This window comes from Dioscorea cayenensis, chromosome 2 (genome assembly GCF_009730915.1).
Source record: "Dioscorea cayenensis subsp. rotundata cultivar TDr96_F1 chromosome 2, TDr96_F1_v2_PseudoChromosome.rev07_lg8_w22 25.fasta, whole genome shotgun sequence".
Taxonomy (NCBI): Eukaryota; Viridiplantae; Streptophyta; class Magnoliopsida; order Dioscoreales; family Dioscoreaceae; genus Dioscorea; species Dioscorea cayenensis.
In genome coordinates this window covers 1,581,246-1,602,029 of record NC_052472.1, presented here as the reverse complement: position 1 = coordinate 1,602,029, position 20,784 = coordinate 1,581,246, and the positions used below count along the sequence as shown (strand labels likewise).

Here is a 20,784-nt window from a genome sequence, read left to right as displayed (position 1 = left end):
ATCTATTTTGGTAATTTACCCTTATTTCATCCATTGATTTAACACCATTAAAAGTCAACTTAACTATAGGGACATATAAGTAAATATAATTGATTTGTAGAGGTATACAAGCAAATATTATTTTTATGAGGGTATTTAAGTAAATTCATGATTTTACAGGGGTATGCAAGTAAAAAACCCTTATTTTTTTTGCATTTAATGTGAATTAAATTGTTTTTGTATAATATAATATTTTAGTGAACTTAAAATTAAATTATAGAATTCGGACAAATTTAGACATCCGGACAACCCAGTTTTAAAATAAACCTGATTTGGACATGTTAAGTTTGCCCAAATTTAAAACCGGCCGGGTCAGAATACAAGTTTTCTATTTATATTAGTAGTTGTTCAAACCCGGTTTTGTCCGGACCCGGAGTTTTACCACCCCTAAATTGGATTTATATGTAATCACTAATCAGTGATAATATCAAATTACTCCCAACAAGATAAACCAAATTACTTCCTCCATTCCTTTTTATCTGTCATGGTTAATTGAATCTCATATATCAAAAAATTTAGTTATTTCATAAAATTTTATAAAAAAAATTAGTAATTTTTGTAAAATTACTCCTAATTTATATCTTCACATTTCTCTCTTATTTAATTCCAACGAGAGAATTGAATATTAATGTTAGTGATAATTTTTAAAAATAAAAATAAAAAATACTTTTTAAATGTTAAAAAATGTTAGATAAAAAATATGGATTTGTGACATATAAAAAAGGAATGAAGGGAGTATAATATTAAAAAAAATTTATAAGTAAATTTTCAAAGCTGATTTACTACTACGGACTAATAAATAATTTAGAATTTTAAATACAGAAAAAGAAAAGAGAATAAGAATCAAAATTGCTAATTTTGATGTTTAAAATTTTAAATAGATTAAAAGTGTTATTATTATTAAATTTGATAAAAAAAATATATATATAACATTGTTAACGGGTCTTTCGAAGAACTGCAATTTAAGAAGATTTTGGGGATATAAACACAAATGTTCTCATGCCAGAAACAGGGACTTTGTTGAAAATAAGATAATTTCCAGGGGGTTCAGTACAAAAAAGATCTCTCTGAATCGTTTCTTTTGTCGTCATTCTCAAAGAACGCAGAGCTCGTGACCCAAAATTATAATACATAAATTTACAAAAAAACCCAAACATTTTAGAAAATTTTTTAAAAATTGGAACTTTAACTAGAGAAGAAGAAGAAGAAGAGGAACAGAGCACCACTGCGATGAGCCGCTCCTCCGCCGCCGCTTCCGGCGCTGGCGCCGGCCGATCCTCGACGGATCCCAACCGGATGGTCGCCGGCCTTCCCCTCGTCATCTCCCTCAACTGCCTCGAGGATCTGGGTCCTGAGCAGGAAGCCCTCGCCGGCGTTGCCTCCCTACACCACGTCGCACTCTCCTCGATCTCTGATGGCCGGATCGAGTCCGCCGCCGCTGTTCTCCTCCACTCCCTTGCACTCCTACCCCGCGCCGCCCACCGCCGCCTCCAGCCCTGGCAGCTCATTCTCTGCCTGGGATCCACTGACCGAGCCGCGGACTCCGCCCTTGCCGCCGATCTTGGCCTCCGCCTTGTCCATGTCGACTCCGGCCGTGCTGAGGAGGTCGCCGATACTGTCATGGCGCTGTTACTCGGCTTACTCCGACGAACTCACCTCTTGTCGCGTCACTCGTCCTCCATCGCCTCCGGTTGGCTGGGTTCCATCCAGCCGCTCTGCCGTGGAATGCGCCGCTGCCGCGGGCTTGTGCTTGGGATCGTTGGGAGATCCGCCTCAGCTCGGTTGCTGGCCACGAGGAGCATTGCTTTCAAGATGAGTGTTCTGTATTTCGATTTCCATGAGGTATTCTTCTTTTGGTTCTACACTTGCTTTTACTTACACAAGCATGTGAGCTAGAATAGAAAGGAAATTGAAATGAAGAACTTTTGATATTAAGTTTTGGGACTATGGATTCTCTAGAGACTATTAAACTCTTGTTTTATGTATGCATCTACTTGCAATGTGTATCTCTCTTAAACTAGAATGAAAAGGAAACTGATGGCTTGCAGAATTGATTCAGTGTTGTGCTTTCTTGCTAGAACCAAAAAAATAAAAGGCTTTTCCTTTTTTCTTTCCTATCCTTACGAGGGTAAAATTATGGACAGTTTTGGTGTTGATGATAATGTTTTGGTTGTATGGGAGCTTGACTAAGGCTCATTCTCAAGAAATATTTGTTTTTGATCTATGAGGGTGCCATCCTTGATTAAGTGGTTAACTGTGTATGCTAACTTTTGAATGAGGAAAGAAGTTTGTAGACATGTAATGGTTAGATTCATTACTTAGTGTCTTCTTTGGTTCACTTCATTTCTCCCAGGTAGTTGTCTCCGAGTTCCAAGTATCATCATGTGGTTGAAAGTCTTTTTTTGTTTCAATATTTTTTTTTTTCAAATATCAGTTATCTCCATTAGATTGATATAAAACAAGAAAGGAAAATTTTTAGGCAAACAAAAGAATCAAATATGTTGACCAAGGAGAACAAAAAGTATTAGTGGACATGTTGTTCTCTCCAAAAGTTACTTACCACCAGGAGAAATTTACATCATTCTTTGCACTGAAGCTGCCATAGAAATGATGGAGCTTGATCACAGTACAAGGATGTAAGCAGTTAGGGCTTGGTAGTTGAATGTTTGAAACTTTCCCATATCCTGGGAGCACTTGTAATATCTGTTTTGGCTCTTTATATAAGACTTGTGACTTGAGATTTGTATCCATTCATTTCACCTTTGAGTAATAAAAGAGAAAAGAGGTTTTTCTGTCAAACTTGGAGCATGCTTTTCTTTGTTCAAGCCACTTTTTGTGCCTCCTTTGTCTCCTACTGCACTTGACATATGACATAAGGATGTTCTTTGGTTTATGTGAAGTGGAATCCATTGCTATTAAAAGTGAAAAATTTTGAAGTAAATTTTCACCCTTGGCAAATATGATTGTAGGTTTAATCCAATTGTAATTGACCTCATGCCTTAGGTTATTTTTCTTTTTTTACTTCTCTTCAAATTTTTCACACTAGTTTTCTGAGTGAAAAATATAATCTTCACTAAAAGCTTTCCACGTATGAAATCAAAATTGTTTCTCAGAACAATCTTTTCTCTTCTTTCTCTGTATTCAGTTTTTCTCTTATAATTTCTTTATATGATTTATAAGTTGTAGAGCATAATGCACATGCAACCATATATATCTCCTTTATTCTTATATAATCAGATGAGAATGGTTTTTCGTCCACCCTTAGATTAGCTATGCTCTGTATAGAAAAAAATGTAAACCGGCATTTGTTGAATCATTGCTGATAACTTAATTGTGATTTATCCACAAACTTTCCTATATGGACCGCAGCTATACTTCAGTTTTGACCTATATAAAATGTTTAGTGATATTGACCTATTGTTCTGGCTGGATTCTAAATTTTGTTTAATTACAATGGACCTGCTGTAGTGTGTGCATGTGTGTTATGGTCTTTTTGCTAGAAACTTAAACATGAATTAATATAGCTCCTTTTATGAAGGGTAAAGGTAAATCAAGAGTACCTCCAATATTCCCTCCTGCTGCTAGAAGAATGGACACACTCAATGACCTACTGGCAGCCAGTGACCTGATTTCACTGCATTGTTCACTAACAGATGATACGATGCATCTTCTAAATGCGGATCGCTTGCGTCACATAAAGCCAGGTAGATCTACAGATGGCAATGTTCTATTAACTTGCTCCACTTGCTTTATCATCATCTTCTTAATTGTTTTTTGTTTGATTTTGTTTTATCAATCTGATTGCAATATGAATTCTGTCTACAGGGGCATTCATTGTGAATACAGGTAACAGTCAGCTAATAGATGACTGTGCCTTGAAACAACTTTTGATTGATGGTGCTATAGCTGGTTGTGCATTGGATGGTGCTGAGGGGCCACAATGGATGGAAGCATGGGTATGAGCATTAACCTTTGGGTATGAATTATATTCTCATAAAAGTGGTTATTTGAATGAACACTGCCTGCTTTACGAACCCCATAACACTTGAAGAAAAATTAGATTGTGGATGTCTTTCTATTTATAGGGCCTCTGATATCATTTTCATGTTCTTATTATGAAGTGTCTTTTCTCATAATTAGTTGTTACATGTAGGCTCTATGAATCTAAAAAAATTATTCTATTTTTTCTTATGGGCATAATGATCACATCTAGCCTTTTTTTGGACTTAAATGAATCAATCTCAAAAATCATGAGAGAGAAATCTTAATTTAATTTTAAAAACTTCTAGAACACAAAATATTTGGATTTATTGATTGATTTCCTCTCAGTTTTTACTTACAGATTGTAAATGTCCCACTTTATGCCTACTTCTTGAATTGGGAGTAGGAGAGTAAGTTATATTTTTGTTTTCATGGTTTTAGTTAATGGAGTTCGTATTGGAAGCTTTTTTCTCAAGGGTAGGAGCCCTTTTTTTAAAAAAAATATATTTTTATTGAGTAGTGTTACTCCATTGCTTGTATTTTACATGGTAGATATGGTCAAAATTTGAATTTCCATATATGTGAAGTATCCGACCTTTACAAACAATGGTTATGCAGTCCCTGACTTTTGCAAGTCTTCAATTCGTCATATCAGAAGTTTTGCTATTCTGCCTAGTCTTCTACAACCGGACATAGCCTAGGTTTTTGTTGACTATTTACAGTTTTTTTTTTGTCCTTATTGCTGTTTATGCCCTTTTCGGTGTGCTTTCCTTTTTATTGAAATATTGTGGGTATACCTTCCACAATCTGATGACCATAATATCTTAATTGCAATGAAAGAAGCGAGGAGTGTGGTACTGAGCTCTAAATCATTCTATGTAGTGTCATCACCCATGTAAATAGAGAAGTTTTAGTTGCGTATTCTGTACTTTTTTCCCCTTTCTCTCTCTCAGTTTGTCATCACTAGGGAAAGAATATTCAACCTAAAGTGTCTATCTAATTAGTGGTTATTTTCCAATTGTTTATGACATTAGAAAGATGACATCATGCATCAGTGTTACTACCTCTTCTCATCAATCTATTACCTCTCTTGCAACTCAATGGTTAAATTGCGGACTGTGAGGCAGTGTTAGGTGTTATCCACTTCTCTTTGAATGCTTAATTTCTCCTTAAAACTCTTCTTTTTTGTTACCATAGCTCTTACCAATCTCATCTTTTCATTGTTCTTTAGTTGCCTTTTATATTTGATGTTTAACTTATTACCTCCGAAGTTTCATCTGGAGATTTCTGAATTTTTCAATTAGGAGGTGTTAAATTGATCTTTCCAAGGAATAATATTATTGTTGATCTCAGGTGAGGGAGATGCCGAATGTCTTGATTCTTCCAAGAAGTGCAGACTACAGTGATGAAGTGTGGATGGAAATTAGGGATAAAGCTATCTCTATATTGTTGTCATTTTTCAGTGATGGGGCTATTCCAGAAAATGCTATCTCGGATGAAGATGAAGACTTAAATGAAACTGGCTTTGAAGATGACCAATTGGAGAAACAAGTAAAGGAAGGTCCTCGTTTAGTTGGTGATGATCAGATGACTGATGAAAGCCACTTAAGTGCAGAATCTACTCAGAGAAAAGGTGTCCAACAAAAGAAGGATCCTCAAGTTTCATCTGCATCTCAAAATGCTGATTCTAGTTCAAAGGGGAAGAATAGTAGATCAGGTAAGAAGGGTAAGAAAAGACCTGCCAATCGAGGTTCTTGTCAGAAGTCAGATGATTCTTCAGCAGTAGATAGAGACGATGATATTGCTATGAGTGGCAGGGACCAGGCTTTAAGTTCAAGTTCCTGGTTAGCTTCACCAGATGAATCGAAAAATAAAGAATCTCGTCTCTTTTCATCAAATTCAGAATCAACATCTGAGAAACAGGTGACTCTAGGTGTGGATCTTGGTAGAAAATTTGGTGAACTGCTGAAAGATGGTTTTGTTATCGCCTTACATACTAGAGATCGCCCTGGATTTCATGTATCCAGACAGAGGGTCCCAGGTGGTGGATGGTTCCTTGATACAATGTCAAATGTGACAAAAAGAGATCCTGCTGTTCAGTTCCTTGTTTCTTTTAGAAGCAAGGTATACCTTCTATGTTATATTTGCTGGCTTAGATCTGTGGCTTATCTTCTTCCTGTATAGTTTGATAAACTTTTAAAGTGAACAAGCATTGTTCTTGGTTGCTCATTTTGTTTTTGACATTCTGTTTTTAGGACACACTTGGATTGCGATCATTTGCTGCTGGTGGAAAACTACTGCAGGTTTGATTTGTCTTGCTTTGTGGAAAAATGCTTTAAATATCAAAATCATACAAGGATTTAAAAGAGCTAATTATTTGGGAATATGTAGTGATTAAAAGTATTGAAAGTTCTATGTTATTTGTAAGCAGTAGTAACTGGCTGAGAAAGATTTGTTTGCATTTTTTATGGAAGTGTTGGAACTGTTGAATACTGTTAGCTAAAATTCTTAAAGTCATTTTGACATCAGCATTCGGCTATAATTTCTCCCAACCTTGTATTGCTCATCTTAAGTGTAGAGCCCAGGTCAATAAAACTCAAATAAGTTATGTTAGACAATGGAAAAAGAGCCATAGTGGTTTGATGTACCAACGCAAGCAATTAAGTCATGCAGATCAACTAGTTTGATCCTCATTATACTTTGGAGTAAGTTCCTCAGACCATAGAAGAGCATTAATTAGTAAGTTTATAACTGTAAGTAGAAAAGATGATTATTGTTTCTTCATAATTAAATCTAAATTAACTTTCTTCTGCTAAATTTGTACAGAAAATTTTTTCTCAGTGTTCTAAAAAGCATATTATCCTTTCCATTGATGACTTGAGGATGTTATTTGTCTTGAAATTTATGTTTAAGTTGATTTTTCCTGCTCATAACAGACTAGCATAAGATGGTTGAGGATGTATGAAGTTTTACGGCTCTGAAGAAGAGGCTTTCTCTTTCTTCCTCAAAGAGCCACGGTTGATTTTGAAGCCTCTAAAACGGCCAACTTTTTCATATGGATTTCATATTTAATCAAATTTTTGCTCACCCATGATCTATTGTAGAACCTGATCAGTCAACTGAAGAACATAGAGTCTTATTCAAAATCTTTTAACTAGAAATGCCTAGATCAAGTGCAAAGGCCTTTCGGTATTCCTGTTCATATTTCTCCATCCAAAACATTCTGTGCATTTAAAGTTCTTTGTATTGGCACATTTTTGTTACAACTCGTATTGAAAGATTAATCAGACTGTTATTACTATATTATTAGATTCCAAAATTTCAACTTTATTTGTTATTAATTTATTTGTGCTATATATATGTAGCATGTTCTCTTTGGTATGTTGCTCTTGAGTTAACTGCTACATCCTTCAAGAAAATTTTTGTTCTTGATAGCTAATTTCTTTAATTGTGATGTTATAGATAAATAGGAAAATGGAGTTTGTATTTGCGAGCCATAGTTTTGACCTGTGGGAGAGTTGGACATTAGAAGGTTCTCGGCTGGAAGAATGCAGGCTTGTTAATTGTAGAAATCCATTGGTACGTCTTCCTTCTTCCATCTTTGAAAGAAGCTGATAGTATAACAAATTCTTCTGTTCAATATTTAATTCGAAGTTAGCTTATGTTATTTTTTTAGCATCCAGTACAATGTGAATTTCCTTGGTGGTTACAAGTTTTACTTGTTATGACTATCTAGCTATTGTAACAACAATTGTACAAGGCTCAACCATGATAGATTTACATGTGCGAAGTTTATATATATATCATAACATGTAATGCACTGGGATGCCAGTCTATCTGCATGCTTGCGAGTTTGATAGATTTAGATTGTCAAGTATTTCTCGAGGATGGTCCATGTCTTATTTCTGGTGCATGTCTTTTTTTTATCCTCATGTACTTTTTGAAGTTTCAGGTTTGCCTTTGATATTGCCTCATGTATATTTGAACTTTTCTTTCATCTGACCTTAAATTAAAGTTTCCAAAAGAGCATAAGATGGTCCAAGCTTTCAGAGTTGATACTTGCTTATTATTTTTCTGCTTGCCTAGCATTGAACCTGAGATGCTGAGAACTGAATTCTATCAATTTCCTGTTTGTACTTACTCTGGTTTTATTTGCTCATAGGCCGTTTTGGATGTAAGCATCGAGATCCTTGCAGTCGTTGACGAAGGTGATGGAGTTACCCGATGGCTGAATTAAGTCACCCCCAAAAGTAAGTCTCTCGAGGGAATTAATTGCTTGCTTCTTATTCTCATTGTTGATTAAAGAGCTTTCTTCTCAATGAGCATCCGGTTTTGAGTGTTTTCTAGTAGGTTATTTACCTGCACTTGTTGTTATTTTCATTCTTATTTTATACTGAACTTTGTACAAGAATCTGACTATCAGTGCTGTCATCACATGCTCCTGTTGTTCATGTTTTTAACTTAAGTTTTGTTCAAGTTGATTGAATCAAATGTTGACCAAACTAGACTATTTCTAGGTATCATAAAATCTTTATTTCATAATATAATAGCATTACATAAACAAACATCTAAAATACCGAACTTATTTGAACAAGAAGTGAGTATAGAGTGGCATCACTGTCTCTGCCTCTCATCGTCGTCTTTCCAAAGCTCGGGCCAGTTCTTCTGCGCCTCCTGCCACCCTAGAAGAGAACCCTCCCTATCCGGATCCCAACTCGTTGACAAAGAGCCATAAGCAATTCCCATCGCCGATGTGCCAAAACCGAGTAGCACAGTAAGGAATGGCAACCACAAAGGCGCAGCCCACAGTTTATTCTCATTGAGAAACTCCATCAAGTAAAGCAAGGCTACACTTGAAACCATTGGAGCTCCGACAAAGAAGAAGATCCTCTTTAGGATTCTGTTGAACACTTCTTCAGGTATCTCGTCGTCTTCTTTTTGTTTCTGGTATTGTTTTTCTTTTTCTTGTGATGTTGTGGTGTTGTTATTTTGAGTTATGTTTGTGGTTGAACCAAAACCTTTGCCTTGTGCTTTGTTAATGTGGATGTTCTTCTTCTTAGTCTTGATTGGTGGTGTTATCATCCATGGTTTGTTGGGGTGGAGTGTTGATGGAACTTTGATGATCATTTGGTGGTGTAATGCTTGAATTCTTGCTTCCATTGAATACTTTGGAGATACACAGAGAGATAGAGTTTCTTTGTTGGAGACTTAGTAGGGTATGAGCTTTGTGTGCAAGGTAAGATATTTGAATATCTTATCCATAATGAATGGTTGGACAGTATGCTCTCTCTAGAGATATATATTTATATATATATTTATTTATTTATTTATTAGAGCGTGTCACCTAGGGGTGTCCTACAGAAATCTCCTTAGGTATAAATTTAACCATCATTAATCCATTCATGTACAGCATCTAACAGTTTTGAAGCACTGTAATTCTACAACGGTTGTTATTAAACATGTTCAGATTTAAAAAACTAAGAATGTACATAGAAAATGTTTACATTATATATATGTGTGTGTGTGAGGTGTTCTACAAGTATAAATTTATATGAGGATCTATCATTTAGGGACGTTCTTAAATTTGAAATCTAGGGATGTCTACAGTAGTCATCGGACAGATGGTTCTTATCATTATAAACAGTAGAAATCGTGTTTTATAGTATTGTGCAGTAATCGTGAACGGGAAAAAGGTGTACAATGTTTATATAAACAATCAAGGATGATGATATAATAGTTTAGATTTTAAATCTAGGGATTTACTTAGATGATTTTATTTCAATTTATATATATATAATATTTCTTAGATATTTTGCCACTTTTGTGGGAGGGGCAAATGTGACTTTTTATTTGATATATTGGTGATTGTTGAGTAGAGCACAGAGAGAGAACATGAGTTAATCATTTTGAGGGCAAATGTGACATTTTGTTGGTGTTGTAGGGCTTGCATATTTTTGCTTCTATTAAAACGTTGTCCGTAGTGAAAATGAATGTATGGTTGGCACTCTCACTCTCTGTATCTTTAGGTATTTTGCCTTTCTATGAAGGGCAAAAGTGACTTTTTGTTATATCTAATTTATGGATTTTTTTTTTGTTGCTTTTCTATCCCCTAAAAAAATGGGTAATTATTTATATATACCTTATGTGAAACCTATATTTACTTATATAGCTGATAAACTATTTTTATTTATTTATATCATTTTTGAAATATGAAATTATATACATGCCCTCATGAATTATGTCTTTTCAGAGCTGAAAATTAGAGATTTATGTTTTCAATTAATTATTTATTATTATTTAATGTGTAACTATTATCTTTAATACTTGACCAAGCTTTTTACTATCTTGTGACAAGATGGTTTTAATATCATAGTTTTTTTCTGCATTTTTTTATTGATATGTATCTACCTAAAAATAATTAAAAGATGTGCTTTTTGTCTGAGGATAAGAGAACTAACTTTGAGCTAATTTCAAGTATTTTATTGGAAATCACTTCATTGGGATTTGTGACTTAACATGGAAATAAGCTTAGTTTTTAATTAATATGAAATCCAAATTTTGCTTAAAATACCTTCCAAACATGATTTATTTATGTTTTAATCAAGTTATATAAAACCCATTTACAAATATTTAATAAAAAAATTTTATATCATCCATCTTTCACTGCAAATAATCCTATCATCATATCTTATTACCGTTATTATTTTTTATTTTTCTAATTAATTGATGAATTATAATAGTTACAAATAACCAGACAATCTTGTTGACAAACATAAAAATAATAATAATAATAATAATAATAATAATAATAATAATAAATCTGAACCATTCTTCATTGATTAATTACATAATAAAATTTTTTCAAAATTTCAAAAAATATAAATAGCCAAAATTATTTTCATCATTTCACATAGCCCGGTAATATATTTACCAAAAGAAATCATATATAATAAATAATAAATAATATTAGAAGTTTTATTAAATATTAATAAAATTTGTGTTAAACTGCAATCAACAGCCACGACAAGGACCATATATGTATTTAAAAAAAACCAGATATTTTATTCTGTTTTTTCTCAGAAACATGCAGTCAAATGACCTTTGTACCCCTAAAGCAAATATTTACATAAAGAAAAACTCTCTTATTAACATTTACAGGTTTAATTACCATACAAGTCACTGTAATTATGTATTTTCTATTTTTTAATTTTTTATAATAATTTTAGATACAATTAAATCCTCATATTTAGTCGAGTTGAATCATTCTAGTCCATAGCAATATTTTTAGATATAATTAAGTCCTTATAATATTTTTTGACAGAACACTTGGCCATCTACGCCGCAGACTAGAACGGCTCAACTCGATTAAATATAAGGACTTAATTATACTTAAAAAATATTACAAAGACTAAAAAAACAAAAAGTACACAATTACAAGGACTTGTACCGCAATTAAACCTTTATATATATACCCTTATAGAAGCATACAAATAAAATATCAGTCCTACACTGGCATCCATGCAATTTAAGATTAAGCAGGGTTATATGTGCAAAAAAATAAAATAAAAAGACCATCAGATGTCTGAAAATGAACGTCCCACCCATTAAAATTATTTAAGCAATTAACTGATGGACATTACATAATATTAAAGATATCAAGCATACAAAATAAATCAATATATATATATATATATATCATTTAAATACAAACTAAATATATTATCTGTGTCTAATTCAACGCAAAAGTTTATATTAATAGACAACAAATCCAGACTTACTTACATTCATTTTTTTCAAATTAACCGATGTGGGACTATTAGTTATCCTAGCAATATCGACATATATTTTTCATAAGCATGTAAAGTTAAGGAAAAACCAGAAGATAATTTACAAAATCCAATGTTTGAAGAGAGCCAAAAAGTGAAGGCATTTACATTGTAAAACTCTCAATTGATATTTATTACCTTCATAAGCAAGGCTTGATGCTACAATTGATACCCTTTATTCACCCTATTTTGGGAGTTCTTCATAGTGTTTCCTTGATACCTGTTTTATAATACAAGCAAGCATCACACAATGAATCAAATCATCAAATCAATTTGGTTTTTCTTGAAAAGTAAATCTTGTAATATAAATATATATCCTGCATTTTGTTAATTAGAAGATTCATTTAAGTCTATAATCGTTGTTTGTGACGATGTTCTCTTGTTGCGAAACATTAATCTGAGTTAATTGTAATTTTTGTAATCAATTTGAAGATTAAAGTAATGATATTGATTTTGGGTGAAGAGAATACTATAGAAGTAGACGGATAAATATCTCCGAGTAATGAAAAAAGAACATAGTTATTAAGAGTTTATGCCCTGAATTTTGTTTGATTCGACCTGAAACACTAGCAGTGCGACTTATGTGATTTTTCAAATTATGAAAAATTTTTGGAGGATCAGATCAGGCCAAGGAATAGACTGAATATTGCTTATGGTCCTTCGACTCCTTCCTGAATTTGGGTTTCATGTAAATTTGTATGCTATTATTTTATTTTCTTTTACTTATCGTCATTCACTATTTCTTTCACTAACACTAAAAATTTGGGTCAATTTTTTGGTTTGGCCTTTAAAACTTTTAAAGAAACTAAAATGTTGATCTATTTCATGAACCACAAGAACTTGTCGGTTGACCCTTTTCGTCCATAATAACTGAGGTGATGACAAACGTGGCACATTTGAACAATAGTCTGATCTTTAGAGGCAACTAGTGGCATTAACCTTAAAAAATACGATTAATTTGTGTTACTCAAGATTTACGATCATCGATGATAATAAGATGTGATGCTAAGTAATACATGAATAGAGGAAGTGTAGATAGCTTGTCCGGAATCCTATTGAAAAGATGATTCGGTTTCGAGTATGGAAACAGCTGGATAAGGAAGAAACATCAGATGTACATTGCAGAAAGGGAACAACAAATGTTTGTTAATTGTTAAATGTCGTATGAATAACTAAGACGAAGGTGTGAAATTTCTGATAACACTGAGAAATTCAGTATCTAAAACTACAGCTACACAACATTAATAACATCACTAGATGTTTCTGTTAGTGAGAGAGTCTCAAGAAGTGTTAATTTGCATTCGAATATCTTGTGTTTGATATATCTAGAGTATGCTTGAAAGTAAAATTGAACTTAAATAAGTTGAATTATGTGAAAATATTGAAACCAAATAAAAAAGTTTGGACTTACTTTATGAGATGCAGGTGAACCATTGCGTGGAACAGAACCTTCGGCAGGTGAAATTGGCGAGTTTTTAGATGGAGAACTTGAAAAAGTTGTTGGGATGGGACCTCGGTTAAAAGGCGAAAATGGTGACCTCACTGTGGAAGAATTATGAAATGGAGAAAGCGGAGAAGCTATTGGAGTTCGCTTTTGGAAATGTGACATGGGTCCGGCACTCGGAGATCTCGGTGACGAGGTTCTTTGAGGTAACATATTAATTTTTATCCTGCAAAAGAAGGTAATTGACATTGAAAATGCAATAACAAACAAAATGAAATAGTTCGTATAGTTTTCCGACTTACTTGTTATGGACATCAACATACTCATCAGTTTCATCCAATATCTCTTCCTACACAAAAAAAACAAAAAGAACGAGAATGAAGTGTCAGTTTTCTATGCATCTCTATTTAGATAAAATAAATAAGACAAATATTCGATTTCTAAAAGATGCACTGCAACCAAGTTGTTGATAGAGCAAGACACAAAGATAAAGTAGATTGGCTCGTCATTGTAAATGTGCAATTTCCAGCATAATAAAAGAAAAACAAAAAGGTAATAGAAATGGTTTCAATCTTAACCTGCAGTAATTCCTCCATAACATCCTCCATTGTGATAATCCCAACTACTTCTTCATCTGCTGAATAGCTTGGAAGTGATTCTAAATTAACATCAAGAATATCATCACGCTTTCCCCGGTCCATCCTTTTTAATATGGAGCGTGAATCTCCCGGTTTCTCCGTTATACTTTTCAGTGTAGAAATCTGAACTCCAGAAGAACTGAAGTGCACTGGAGATGCATTTGTGACTGTCCCCAGCTGCTCAACTGAGGCGGACTGAGATTCATCTCCTGAAAAATCAAAATAAATACCTCAAACAACAAATCAGATCATCATAATTGGAAAGAACATGTAAAACAAGTGTTTGTAGTTGATACTCATAATAAAGCAGATATACCTTTTTTAGCTTGTTCTGATCCATTCTCCACTATACCATTTTTGTCCAAGTCCACAGTTTCCCCTATATTTTTGGCACGTTTAATAACCACAGCCATGTGACTATGACCCTTCTGAAATTCATTCAGTATATCGTACAAAGGGAGATCATCATAGACCCTGCCACAAACTCAAGATGCATAAGCAGTTATGTGGAAGAAGATTGTAAAAAGATATTAAAAAGAAGAAGAAGAGAGAGTAATTGACACAAAATGTGGCTAACAAGAATCAGTATTTATTTTCACAGGATAATTTAATATGAAAACAAGCATAAGGCTAAGGTTTATAACAGATATTATGTGCAAAGTTCGATGCCATGCTATTTCTTAGCACGCCCCTGTACATAAAATCCATCAACTTCAAGATGGGAATGCCATCACCTATAATAGCCAAGAAGAAGCTTTCTCTGTCATTAGAACTTAAAAGTCATATATTACTTAAGTGATACGCCTTTTTCAAACAAGTAGTCAAAAGCAACAATTGCTGACAAATTTCTTCACTAATATTTATTTCTTACAACATAGTTTATCTTATCAACAATTACTCCTTAGTCCTTACAAGGAAGGCTTTGATTAAGTAGTAATTTCATAAAAACCAATTAAAACAAAACCCATCTCCTCACTGCTTTACCTATTAATGCCATCACAATGTTTCCAGATCAAGTCCTCGAGAATAACTTCATTATACAAGTAAAATTTTTCTAACTAGGAGAACATAGTTTGGGCGCAACAATCCACCCTTATTGATTAAACAATCTTATCTAAAATATGCACATCAAAAGGCTGATGAAAGGGGATATTAATCCTTCAGTGAAAATCTATCTCCAAAGTCTAACGTGTACCCGCCAATATCTGAAAAGTACCCTAGATATCCATCTAAACAAGTTGAGCATTCCCTTTCCTCGGGTACTTCTTGCACCCCCAAAGTCCATATTAGGCTACCATTCCAATTACTTGTCTGCAAGGTTCATTTCTGCCAATATTGAAAACCCACCATGTGACAACTTTAGGTCGTGCTACATCATTACTTTATAGAAGCATTCAAGTACTCTTCTTCTACAAATACTTCTTTGATGAACAAGTTGATTTTTCATTGCATTCTATAGCCCACTACGTAGACTCTGCTGGTTGTCCTGCATGACTAGGGGTTCAAAATAGCTCACATGTACTCTTCTTCTATTGGTATGTCTTTGACAAGTGCATTAAATTTTCCATCCACTACTCCAATTTTAGCGATAAAGAATACACAATTCTGTAAATGTGTCCAACAAAGTACTGCAAATTTGTACGTTAAATTACTCAACCCTTTGAGCAAATGTCAATGTAATTTAGTACACTAGCTATCATTCCAACCATCTACAGGATAGAAACTGTTCTCTACATTCCACAAAATCAGATGCATTCCATTCAAACAATAGTACTATTGTCAATTTAATGATTCAAATTTGGGTTGGCAGTGCATAAAAGTGTTGATTTTAAAGGCAGTGATCATCAATAACCTAAATTGAAATATAAATGATTAAAATTCCTTATTAATGAAAACTTTTATTCACAGAAGTGTGATCCTTTCTGGTATTATTTAATTACATGCATTCATCTTGCACCGAAATAAATGCAAGTCACCTGACACGACCTATAGATTAATTATATAACTATGTTGGGTAATGAATACTTAAGGTCGGTTAAGGTAAGCATATCATTGCTTAAAATTTACAGATATCAAGAACAAGAAAGCCATTTCTATTGTTCATGGAAGATGTGACACATCCAACAAACAGAGTTCCAATGCCACACATAGTTTATAGTATTTCTTTACTAAAACTACTTGTCAGTTTGAATTATACTTTGAAGTGATATACCATACCTAGGAATCTTTCTGATGGTGACATTCCTAATGGGGGTCTCATCTTCTGCTCGGCAAGTGATCAAATTTTTAACCTAAGACCAAGACAAACTGTTAATGTTATCATAGTATCTGATTGTTGCTAGTAAAAATAAGCTTGATCATGCATGCTCATAGAAGTGAATATATTTTGACCTTTTAAACTCAAAAAGTCATTAGCATAACAGTAGAGGATAATCAATCAAGTAGAATTTTAGAGCAAGCATATTCCTAATGTTGTCTGTGCCATTGAATTCAATTCAACTACTATGAGCTTTACAACATTTGAAAATCTTTCTATTAGAAAATGGACACATTATTGAGAGTTGCACATGCAGAATACAGAAAATAGCTCACCAGAATAAGGCCAATAATATTCGTTGGACTCCCTGAGTATATGGGTACACGACTATGCCCCTTTGACATTATTAAACCCATAGTGTGCCTAGAGGGGAAAAAAACAAGATCAATAGAATGAAAAGTTTATAAACATCACATACAAGATAAGGGGTATGCACATGTCCAGCTTAGAGTTTATATCAAGTGAAAAGGTTTTGGATATTGTAGTCATGGCATCTTTAGCCGTCTTTTGGGTCAATTCCAAAGCTCCAGTAATAATAGTAGTCTCATCATGGGTCAACTCTCCACCCTTTCCTGCCTAGAAACAACTAAGAAAGTCAATAATGAGGTTCCATGAACCTTTTCCCTTTTCTATAAAGAAAATTAGTCACACAAGACACAAGATTGAATGACAAACATATGTCAATGGATTTTCACATAATGCAACCGACATAAATATTTTAAAAAAATGATGCAAAAAAGAAAACATAAAAAAACAAAACAAAAACAAAAACAAAACACAAGAATGCAAATCCATGAATGTAGATGGAAAGAATGCAGTAGCAAACAGTCGCTCTTTACATATTTACACACATAACTAGCATCTGTTTTAAAGCTTCATATTGGCCGCTTGAATAATGAATAACTTCTATTAAACTTAGATTGTAATCAGAATAATTGAGCAATATACTATTCTCATACTTTTAAGCTCCAATACAAAATTTCCTTTGACGAACTGTTTGTCACTAATCATGTTCATAATCATGATATTTTTCACAAAAGTTACGAGACATTTCCCCCTATGGCTGGGATAAAATCAAGAGGAAAATAATGATAAGAAATATTTTATATACATGTGCAGGAGAATGGATTGCCTCATCATTCGGTACTTATATGCAAACTACTCAAACATTTAAGGTGTTTTACCTAGAAGGAAAATGTAGAGAGGGAAGAGGTGAAAAGAATGAACAGGTCCCCTTTAAATTACAATTGTACAATTTCAACAGGTGTCAATGGCTTTAAGCAGAAAAGCAACCTTGTTCCAGCCAAAGCCTCATGATAGATAAAGTGGTGAATCCATTTATAAGAAATCCATATTCTTGCAGCTAAACTTCAGATAACAATGGGAACTTTATATTATCAGATTATTTTTCTGGCAGAAGATTGCCAGCAGTGAAACATAGTTCATCTTTGTGTCATGCAAAGTTCACTCAGAATATGTATCCAAAATTATCAGCACCCATTTGTGTGATCAGGACTATGATTCTCATTGTGGTGAATTATGCCATCTTCCAATAGAATTTTTACTTGGCAACTTCTATTAAATATAGCTGTACAAAGTACTCCAATCTAATGGTTTTAAAAGAATATTTAGAAAAGATAATGAGCATGAGCATACTGAATCTCCGATCTACGCAGATAATTCTATAAACAATTGGCGATTGTCTTACCTCATTTCCATGCATATCCACCAAAGTCTTCAACTCAGCCCTTCTTAAAAGAGCAAAGTGTCCCTTCCCCAACAACCAGTCTAGCAGCTGCAACAAAAATAATTAACAAAGTTATCATACTTGACAGATAGCACAATCAAAATTAGTCAAACCAGTGATTGCAGAGAAAAAGGCAGAGAAGAAAAGAAATCTGGAATAAACTATGAGTAAACTAAGTTTTACTTCCAAGATTAAAGGGAAATCTATACTGTTCGAGTGACTAGGATAGCAGTAATAACACCCCCACGGCCCCACCCCAAGGAGAGGCTATCTATCCTTTGTGGTAAAGCATACTAATTCTCAATTCAATAAGTTAAAATACTTATTTTCCAGTTCATATCTAATACTTCAATACGATCCAATGGAAAACAACATGAATGTCTAGCAAAAAGATAGACAGCAAAATGGGATGAAACCCTTCAGCATGAGAACAAAGGACCTCTAAAATGGTGAACCGTGTTATTGACACCCCATTTCAAAGAAGAGCCCAACGGTTAATGCAATCATGATTTTAAATTAAAAGGTTACCTTTCTTATGGAAAAGACCTTCTTTCCAATTCATGCGCAGAATAATCTAAGTGGGTGCAGCATCATATCAGTGTACCTGAACATATAGGTGCACAGATGTCTCAAAGAAAATATGGCCAGAATTAAACTACAAGTCTACATTACGTATAGGTGGATATCAGACAGGGATATCACTAACAATCCATCAACAGTAACAGGTTTCAGCCTGGAAACCAAGGTCTCACTGCCCATCATCTATCAGTTCTTTATTGCTAAAGATGGTGGCTTCTATATTCCTAATTAACCAATCATCCTTACAGTCATCTAGAGTTACCATTAAAAGGAAAAAAAAAAAGGAAAAAGGAAAAACAAACAATCATCTTGTGTGGAATTCAAGTTGCAAAAATACTGATATTTAAAACAATTAATCTTGATTTGAAGAAAGAGCTCACCTTACTGATTGGGTAAGCAATTGGGAAAAAGACCAACAGAAGCACACGAACAACACCAGCCAATCTGGCTCCCACGCTCAAACCATATCGAGAACAAACAGCTTGCGGAATGATCTTAATACCAAAAAAACAACAGACAAGCATCTCAAATCACACCAAAAGAGCTCAACTTTTTTCAAGCAAACCAATTCCCAAATAAAACAAACAAGAGATTACCTCACCAAAAGCCAATATAAGTGTGACAGAGATCAAAATAGCCCCCCAAGACGGCACCAAAGCATCAAGAAAGATGGGCAGTGCCTAGACACAATAATAATTAAAAAAAAAAAAAGGTCTAATTTTGAACCAATTCCGATGTAAAGCAGAGCATCGAGAGTCACCTCCATAGCGAGGGAGTTCCCAATAAGCAAAGTGCAAAGCAGAAGATGTTGGTTCTTCACGACAGGAAGAATCTTAGCTGCAAAACAAACACAAAACCAGAAATCAATCAGCAAGATGGAGAGAAGCAAGGAGAGTAGCGCGAGAGGAAAAGGACCGGCATTGGATTGATCCTGGGGTTGCCCGGCCTTGACAAGGACTTCAAGGTCGACAAGACTGAGCGACATAAGCCCGAGCGTAAGGCCAGACATGAGGCCAGCGAACATCACTAGCGCCACGCTCACCATCAAGTAAACCCAGAACATAGCTCCGCAGCACGATTCCTCCGCCATTGATCTCCTCTCTCTCTCTCTCTCTCTCTCTGGTTTGCCGAGAAGAAGAAGGAGAAGAAGCGATGGATTGAGAAGAATGAAAAGAGGGGGGTATGTTTACCGCGCGGTTTTTATAACAGTGAGAATAAGCTCAAGTGTACCTGACCTTTCAGACAAGGAAAAATATTTATTAAAGAAAAAGGAAAAAAAAGGTTGCTTGCAATAACTTTTTGCTGTGATCTTGTAAATTTACATATATACCCCTGTGAAATTTATTGTAAAAAATAAAATTAGAAATTTTTTTTAATTTTTTTTTGAAATAATTATTAATAATTTCATTTTTTTGTTTAATTTTTGAAATCCTATTGTTGCATTGGTCTTTTACCAGTTTATTGTATATTATTTTAAAAAAAATAAAAGTTTTTGAAAATATATATATATATATATAAATATTTTGAAAAAGTAGACAAACAACGACAGGTGACGTGTACAAATAAAGAGTTGATATCTCTACTCGTTTGAGCACTCATTATATGTGAGTTAAAATTCAAATTCATCTCGCCAAGAATGTAAACATTGTATACAGAGGACTACTGCCAATAGACTTTAACGTATTGGTCATTGGTTTTAAAAAAATATATATAATGAATAAATTTATAAATATTCATTATTATTTTTGTTTCAATAAATAAAAAGGAAAACGAATAATATAAATTTTATTGAGTAAAATGCTTAAAATATGTAAACATGATTTTTGAAAAGAAAAAATAGTTAATTATCAACTTCATTTAAGGGGTAAATTTGTAATTTTAATTATGTTTTGACTTGTTATTGAATTTTTAAATAAAAAAAATCATCTTCCGATTTTATAATGGGCCATGTGATTGATAAATAAGATTTTAAAATGGAAAAAATATATGTTAAATCTGTTATTATAAAATGCCACTTTATTAAAAAAAAAAAGGCTGAACATATGGAATTTTGTCTTTTTCTTTAGAATTAATGCAAGATGACTGCAAAAAATGGGTTGAATAGCTTTTGCATTTTGTGTTATTTTACATTTATGTCCCTATAAAACCCAAAAATTACATATATAAAATTACACTTTATCCTTTATATTGTATACATGTTAGTAAACATGATA

The 20,784-nt window shown here is 33.6% G+C and overlaps 3 protein-coding genes across 5 annotated transcripts; 1 reads left to right on the top strand and 2 right to left on the bottom strand.

The window, feature by feature from the left end:
• Positions 1-1,228: 1,228 nt before the first annotated feature.
• LOC120277414 (C-terminal binding protein AN-like) lies at positions 1,229-8,776 on the top strand. 2 transcript variants are annotated; one of them, XM_039284265.1, is made up of 8 exons: positions 1,229-1,881; positions 3,578-3,743; positions 3,865-3,995; positions 5,374-6,144; positions 6,276-6,323; positions 7,483-7,599; positions 8,183-8,270; positions 8,619-8,776. In XM_039284265.1, exons 1-7 carry the CDS (start codon positions 1,270-1,272, stop codon positions 8,255-8,257), a joined length of 1,920 nt encoding a protein of 639 aa, XP_039140199.1. In that variant the 5' UTR covers positions 1,229-1,269; the 3' UTR covers positions 8,258-8,270; positions 8,619-8,776. The 2 variants fall into 2 exon arrangements, with proteins under 2 accessions (XP_039140199.1, XP_039140193.1); XM_039284259.1 differs by lacking the exon at positions 8,619-8,776 and having other exon boundaries at positions 8,183-8,456.
• On the bottom strand, positions 8,539-9,270 carry LOC120277425 (uncharacterized protein PAM68-like). Its single transcript, XM_039284276.1, has one exon. It carries the CDS (start codon positions 9,178-9,180, stop codon positions 8,635-8,637), a length of 546 nt encoding a protein of 181 aa, XP_039140210.1. The 5' UTR covers positions 9,181-9,270; the 3' UTR covers positions 8,539-8,634.
• Positions 9,271-11,753: 2,483 nt separating this feature from the next.
• LOC120278508 (DUF21 domain-containing protein At2g14520) lies at positions 11,754-19,785 on the bottom strand. 2 transcript variants are annotated; one of them, XM_039285291.1, is made up of 13 exons: positions 19,487-19,785; positions 19,332-19,408; positions 19,168-19,251; positions 18,952-19,065; positions 17,954-18,040; positions 16,682-16,821; positions 16,521-16,608; positions 16,146-16,219; positions 14,245-14,402; positions 13,869-14,137; positions 13,593-13,639; positions 13,258-13,516; positions 11,754-12,066 (listed from the first exon to the last, which is right to left on the bottom strand). In XM_039285291.1, the coding sequence occupies exons 1-13, from the start codon at positions 19,659-19,661 to the stop codon at positions 12,031-12,033; spliced, it is 1,608 nt and encodes a 535-aa protein (XP_039141225.1). In that variant the 5' UTR covers positions 19,662-19,785; the 3' UTR covers positions 11,754-12,030. The 2 variants fall into 2 exon arrangements, with proteins under 2 accessions (XP_039141225.1, XP_039141231.1); XM_039285297.1 differs by having other exon boundaries at positions 19,491-19,502.
• Positions 19,786-20,784: the final 999 nt, after the last annotated feature.

Bases quoted from the DNA above. Each gene is read 5' to 3' on its own strand.
- LOC120278508 (XM_039285291.1), bottom strand. From the start codon at position 19,661: ATGGCGGAGGAATCGTGCTGCGGAGCTATGTTCTGGGTTTACTTGATG. The intron at 19,066-19,167 runs GTAATCTCTTGT...TTTGGTATTAAG, and splicing joins TTATATTGGCTTTTGGTGAG to ATCATTCCGCAAGCTGTTTG. The intron at 12,067-13,257 runs GTAAGTCCAAAC...ATTATAAAACAG, and splicing joins GTTCACCTGCATCTCATAAA to GTATCAAGGAAACACTATGA.
- LOC120277425 (XM_039284276.1), bottom strand. From the start codon at position 9,180: ATGGAAGCAAGAATTCAAGCATTACACCACCAAATGATCATCAAAGTT.
- LOC120277414 (XM_039284265.1), top strand. From the start codon at position 1,270: ATGAGCCGCTCCTCCGCCGCCGCTTCCGGCGCTGGCGCCGGCCGATCC. The intron at 3,744-3,864 runs GTAGATCTACAG...TTCTGTCTACAG, and splicing joins CTTGCGTCACATAAAGCCAG to GGGCATTCATTGTGAATACA. The intron at 7,600-8,182 runs GTACGTCTTCCT...ATTTGCTCATAG, and splicing joins TTAATTGTAGAAATCCATTG to GCCGTTTTGGATGTAAGCAT.